General features: G+C 40.2%; 1 protein-coding gene across 1 annotated transcript; it reads right to left on the reverse strand.

Moving 5' to 3' along the window:
* Nucleotides 1–5,518: 5,518 nt before the first annotated feature.
* LOC141617920 (uncharacterized) lies at nt 5,519–6,247 on the reverse strand. Its single transcript, XM_074435050.1, has one exon. It carries the CDS (start codon nt 6,245–6,247, stop codon nt 5,519–5,521), a length of 729 nt encoding a protein of 242 aa, XP_074291151.1.
* Nucleotides 6,248–7,418: the final 1,171 nt, after the last annotated feature.

Consider the following 7,418-nt stretch of genomic DNA (forward strand, 5'->3'; position numbering starts at 1 on the left):
AGACACACTAACACCCTTAGGACCTCTTAAAGACACTTTCTTTTGATGACAGTCTATCTTAGCTTTATACTTTCCTAACCAATCCATCCCGACTATCATCTCAAAACCGTTAAAAGGAAACTCCAGCAAGTCTAGAGGGAAATCAACTTGCCCAACTATCAAAGACACATCTCTGAACAATCTCTCACAAGATACAGACTCACCCGAAGGTATGAAAACTTGCTCACTAACAGACTCATATACTCTCAAACCCAACTGTTTAACATGAATCGAAGACACAAACGATCGAGAAGCCCCTTAATCAAACAAAACAAAGGTAGGAATACCATTAACAAGGAATGTACAGGTGATAACGTGCGCATCTTCCTCAGCTGCTTTCTTCTCCATCATGAATAACTTGCCATCGGTCTTCTTGTCCACGTCCCCTGGGACAATCTTCGGTTGATGCGGTCGGCTTAGCACCGACCCTTGATTGTTGTTGTTGTTCGTCGGTGTTTTTCGATAAGAATTACCGCCGTTGCGGTTGCCTCCACTCTGTAACTCGACTTCCCGGTTTGGCCATGATCCCACCGGTCCGTTGCTCGCGAAGCTCATGTGCGGGTCTCGAAAAGATCCGGTGCACTCGTGCACTCATGTCTCTTGTGGCCTACACCACCACAACCATAGCAGTTCACTCCCCAACTATTACTCACACTCCCACGGCCACGCCCAAAGGAAGCCCCAAAGACTAAACCCGGACCAGGAAGAAAATCCTTTAGATCGATTGTGGTTGCCTTTCTTGTGATTCAATTGGCCACCACCCTCGCTCTCGGACTTCCTCTTCTCACCACCGATCTCTCCGAGCCATCTCCACCAACCTCTCCGCTCTCCCGGCCCTCTCATAAGCTTCCTTAACATCGTAAGGATCCCCACGGGTAACTTATCCATAATCTTGGTGGTCAACCCCCTCTCAAACCTCAATGCCAAATTCTCCTCACTCAAACCCATGTCCTCAAAGATACCTAGACTTCTCATTGAACAGACTGTAGTACTCAGCCACAGACATCTCAGCGGTCATCTTAAAACCATCAAACTCTTCTCTCAACTTACTCCTCACATGTTCCGGTACAAACTCCTTTCTCACAGCCCTACGAAACTCCTCCCAAGGTATAGCAGGTAAGCCTTGGTTGGTATATATTTCCTTAGCACTCACCTTCACCGAATCCCACCACTTGCCCTCGCCTCCCTCGGATAGAACGCACTGTTCCACTCTCATCTCATCGGACAATGAACCAAGTCTAAGATGTTCTCCATCTCTCTCCAACTATCAAAGATTAGGCTCCCCAACTCCCTTGTACTCTTTCGGGTTAAACCTCGCAATATAGAGGCCGATTTTAGAATGATCAACCTCCTTCTCCTTATTCTTATCCTTGTCCTCATTCACTCTCTTCAGGGTCTCAAAGAAGAGCATCCTGGTGCTCTAACATCTTAACGATGTCATCCATGGTCATGAGCTCGGCTCTCGATACAAAGCGTTTTCTTGGGCGGCATCTTGAAGCTATATAAGAAAGGGTAAACATAAACACACGTACTAAACCTCAAAACACGAACACACGCTGCCCAGAACCCACTCGATCGAGTTCCCAAACACACTCGATCGAGTAACGGGCTACTCGATCGAGTGCCCCACGTACTCGATCGAGTACCCAAACTTCGGACCCCAAACGGACCTTCGATCTCTTACCTACTCGATCGAGTATCTAGGCTACTCGATCGAGTGACCCCCTACTTGATCGAGTACCCCTAGTTACTCGATCGAGTGCCCCAAAACTCGATTATGGACTCAAAATCGCCAAAAACCCACCCGATCGAGTCAGTCCCACTCGATCGAGTAACACTAATTCATAGAAGCTACCCGCATGTTACGTCATATGCTAACATGCTAAACTTTATAAACCACATTATATCATAATAAGCATACTACGCATCTTTTCTACTATCTACGGGACCATTTCATCATGTTATTAAATGCCACATTGTAAATCATCCAACATGTTATCATCTCATCAACAAGTTTCCTCATATCACCATTTTCTTTCACATGCTCAACTTTCTACTTCAACATCCAACAATTAACACATTCAATCACATTCGTAAACAAGTTAACCAAACACACATACGACTCGACAAACACTTCCCTCATGTGACCGGTTCAAAGTTGTAGGGCGACCCCTGCGACTTTAGGACGTCTCCCAAGCCTTGGCACTAGCTCCCACAACTTTTACCCCGGGTTCATTTTAATTGACTCTCTATGTTCATTAAGTTCATTGGTTACAGTTTCGGGATCGTCTCTCGATACCATTTGTAACACCCCATACTCCAAGTGCCTTACCAGGACCACTCAGGTATGAAGACATTACCATCTCGGTTACCCGAGGCAATGATAATCAAACAACAATGAAGAAACAACGTTTATTATAAATGATTAATGAATAGATACAATCCTCAAAACCAAACCAAAAGTACGTTACATGATTTCAAACGACATGTCTAATCGAAATGTAAATAAACTAAAGGCTACGCGGAAGACTCCTATCATCATGTCGTGGCATCCCAGCTATCCCAGTACTCATCTCAATACCTGCTCAATATCTGCTCACCATCCCCGAATGGATCACCGCAGGTTTACAAAACAACACCAGGGTCAGTACTAATCACACAATCAACATGTATAAGAATAATAAGATAAACAGACAGCTTAACTGTCACACACACACACACAGCCAACCAATTCCCATCATCTCAATCCTGACTGTCCACCTTTGGACCACCACCCGATGGGGGACCGCAGCCGTACCCACCAAATCCCCGCTCCACATAGTGAGCGATAACCCTGTCCATTAATGTGCACATCCCCTTCCGTGGCGGGTTCCACGAAGGGCGAAACTAGGGCGTGAAGTCACTCCCGCAAGTGACCCCACTCAGCCGAGAACGCATCTCGAGAACCATCAACAGCAATCACAACCACAAACACAGTACAATCATTATATCAAACAACCAAATACAATACATCACCAATATCCCATTATGGGACTAATACGGAGTAGGAAATCCTACCTGGAAAGCACAACAGTCAGACGGTATCAACAGCTGTATCAAAAAGCCTCTTCTACGAACCCTCCTCCTATCATATAACACATTGAGGCTACACATCACATACTACGCACAAAAACCCCCAATCTCTAAATTAGGGTTTAACCAAATCAGGGGAAAAACAATAAAAAGGGTACATAGATCTTACCCTCGACGCAAGGAACTCAACGATACGAATAACGACAAGAACTGACCGTCTGAACTCCGGGAATTGCAAAGAATGCGATTAGGAAGATGAACTGGTTGCTTTCTCTCTTAAAAAGGGATTTAGGTTTTTGAAAAGTGATTTAGAATAATGACGACGATGCTTAAATACCTTAATCGAGTACCCCCTTACTCGATCGAGTACCCCAGCTACTCGATCGAGTACCCAACAGGTCAGAAACTATTTTATTTCGCAACTTACCCTTACTCGACAGAGTAAGGCCTACTCGATAGAGTACCCCAAGACTTATAAATACGGAGTATTACAGTAGTAATTAGTATGAATTTATTGATTAAATTCAACTAACTCAATTATACATAAAATGGAAATGAACAAAACGAAACAAATGAAAGAGATGCAAAGAATACACGGAATTTTGAAGTGGTTCAGTTTCACAAGTCGAAACCCACGTACATTATTCTTGATTAATAATTTTAGTAACTTTCTACGGATTAAAAAATTACTAACCCACTTTTACAACTAACTCTAGTTGTAACTCACTCGAGTATTATGAAACACTCAATTTGACTAATCTTACGTTAATAAGAAAGTACTGATTGTTCTTCTAATGTTCACACAATTGAACGAGTAAAAAACAATATGAAACACTATTATCCAATAACGTAATTGTTAAAAAATAACATGCAGTATGGAACACGACTTTTCAAATGTTTTTCATATGCAAAACAAAACTTTTATTCAGTTGAAATAAAAGTGTACTAGATTTGTTTGCAAGGAAGTTTTAAGCTTGAAAAGTTGGTTTTAAATGAATGAAGTGTTTATGTATTTATAGTAGAGAAGAGATCTAGGTTATGAATGGAACCGAGAAGTGTCGTGGATGTCGTATGGTTCGTAGGGCAAGAAAACAATCTAATCTTCTTATCTAAATCCATTAATATTTTAGTCAATATTTGAGAATAAATCTAAGTAAGTATAAAGATATCAAATATCTCTAATAACTACTTATTCTAGATTATAACCTAATTCTTTACTTGCAAAAGAGTTTTCGAGTAAGGAGGCAACGACTCATAAGCCAACCATCCATAGTTTCGAAACCCTAGAAGATATTAGGTTAAAAGAAATAGATTAGGGTTTAGATAAGAATAAGAGGAAAACCCTAGATCGCATGACAACTTATAAATTGGTTTACTAATAATCAATAGGATATTTACAACCTTATTCAATCTGCATAAATTCAAACCTCATTCAACTATAATATTTTTCCTTGAAAGATTTAAAACTTAAATTAAGAGATTATTGTATTTGAAACCACAATCATGTCGTCCATATTGCAGCTTAAAGTTATAGGTCAAATGACTATAACATTAAGCTTGGTAAGTAAAGTTATAAGTGAAACAGCTCATAACTTTACTTTCCCAAAATTACTTCTAAGAATACCGTTATTGAAAGAAGACCTATACTAGCTAATGTTCCTGAAGATCTTTAGTATATGGCTCATCTCTTTATTTTGATTACAAGCTCTTCATCTTGAGCTTGACTTGAGCTTCTTCCATGGCTCGAAGCTTGAAGCCTTGAAAATTGTACTTGTACTTTGTCATAAGCTCAATTCGATCTTGAAGTTATAACTCATCTAACTATAACTTTACTTCACAAATTGTAACCATGTTTAATCTAACACAACTAAACAAAGGATTACAAGCATCAAGTATATATTTAATAAAACACACTTGTCATTATCAAAACACAACGGCATATAAATATATGATCCAACAAATTCCCCCTTTTTGTTTTTTTTATGAAATGTAAGTAATTCATTCAAAAGATAAAAAAAGAGTAACCATACATGCATTGAGTCAGTCCATTATTCTAATGGACTTCATCAAATAGCATAAACCAAACAAAGATACCCACACCGGTCCAAGACCGATCCTATAACAAGACCATACTCTTATCTGAATCTCAACATCAAAACCAAATCGTCTTCTGCTTCTCACATGAACCCTAGAAATTAGGATTACTGTCTTCCCCAAAAAATTTCCTGATCTCATCCCTGTCGATGTCAATCTTCCTTTGAATAAAGCTAGAGAACCATGTTTTCAAGTCCTTAAGGATGTCACCCGCAAGTTTAGTGGGTCTGAGTACTTGAGCCTCATGTTTGCAAAGATTTCTATGTCGCCAAATATAATAGATCATCGCATTGATGATTGCGTTAATCACCGCCTAATGTTTTTTGCCCCCTTTCATCTTCAATCTCCAATAAAGGATGCTGCTGCGAGGTAAGTTAACCCCAATCCATCTCTCTATGCATGCAACAACTCTGTCACTATATTCACATTCAAAGAAAAGGTGATTTGTATTCTCAATCCCATCTCCACAAATATAGCAGGTAATATCTGTTGCTATCCCTATTTTGTGCACTCTTTCATTTGTATTCATTGTTGTATACTGATATAACCAGGCCACTAGACTGTGCTTTGGAACTGTCATATTATTCCAAACTAGTTTTGCCCAGTTAACTTTGTCGCCTTTGCATCTAAGGTACTCATACCCTTTCGCAATAATGTACTCTTTCCCTTTTTGATTTAACCAAATCCCCTGCTGGTAAGGACTATCCATTAGGTTTTTAACTTGACACAACTTCCTCCAATACCAGCTTGTGTCACTTGGTGGGCTATAATCTTGCAAATTACTGCCCCTGAGATAAGTGTGATTCACCCATTTGACCCATAAATAGTCAGATTTAGTGTATTTCCACCATACAAGCTTACCCACAGTTGCCTTATTCCAAGTGATGTAATCTTTCAGGCCTAGACCACCCTCTTCTTTGGGCTTACAGATTTTCTCCCAAGCAACCAGGGGAAATCTCATGTAGACAGCTGCCTCATCCCATAAGAAGTTCCTACAAATGGCTTCAACTCGAGAAATAACTCCATTTGGAAGGATAAACATTATTGCCCAATAATTGTGGTATGTTTTAAGCACAGCTTTGACTAAAGGTCTCCTATGATGATGACAAGTCTCCTATGATTTGTGACTAAAGGTCTAGTTCCCCCTCAACATAATATTATCCAATTATAGAACATAGAACGCAAGGTCTAAACATTTGTGTTCAACGTTATAGCATCTAAGGACCTTAAGAGACTAATTAAAGGTCTTCACAAGGAGCAAGCTTAGTCAAATACTAAATCATAGTCATTTCGTCCCCTTCTTGACGTCATCGAAAAGACGAGAACAAACATAAAATGACTAGAATAATATAGACCAAGGAAAGATGTAAACACATATTATAAAGCGAGAAGTAAGTCTACGATAAGCATGCAAATAAAATATGTCTAATACAAAACAAGAGTATTAAGCCAATGGGCCGAATAACAAATATCGCCAATGGGCCGAATGTGAGTTAATGCCAAAATGGGCCGAATGAACAATATGTAAAATATAGTTTTGGAAAAGCAAAATGAGGTATGGCACGAATTTGGCTAGGGCGGGCTTATGGAATAATGTGGCTGACCTTACTGGGATTAACATAACCGGGACGGGTGTGGTATTCCAAGGAATCAAGACGATTAAAATACGAACGCAAATGGTTAGCTTGAGCAGTCAAGCAAGAGTCAAAGTTAAGAACCTGCAAAGACAAGGCCTTTGTAGCCTCTAGAGTTATCGCCACATCGTCCCTCATAGCCTCTAGAGTTTGGGTGAAGAAATATTTCTATCGACAGTGTTGATTCGTTATTCACGCCTATTCCGTATGACGTTAAGAAGGTAAATGAAGACCAATTCTATCCGACTAGAGGTATTGCTATTCCTTTAGTTGATTCCGATAAGATTCTTTCTATTCCTTCCGTTAAATCATTTACTGCTGTTGATTTAACGCCTCCACCCTAGTTTGGGAGCAAGTTGGAGGAATGTCATCATGTTTCTTCTTATACGGGTCTTGACAGGTTAGAAGACCCGGGAGGAGGATTTGAAGGATCTATCCCGTGTAAGAAGAAGGCGCGAGAGAAGGTAAATAGTGACGTCTATGATGCTGTAAAGAGCCGCTGTTTTTCCGTTCTTGTGCTGTGGAGGCCGGAAGTAAAGCTGATGGACGCTGAAGCGACTGCATCCAGTCAGAACCCTA

This window comes from Silene latifolia, chromosome X (genome assembly GCF_048544455.1).
Source record: "Silene latifolia isolate original U9 population chromosome X, ASM4854445v1, whole genome shotgun sequence".
NCBI lineage: Eukaryota > Viridiplantae > Streptophyta > Magnoliopsida > Caryophyllales > Caryophyllaceae > Silene > Silene latifolia.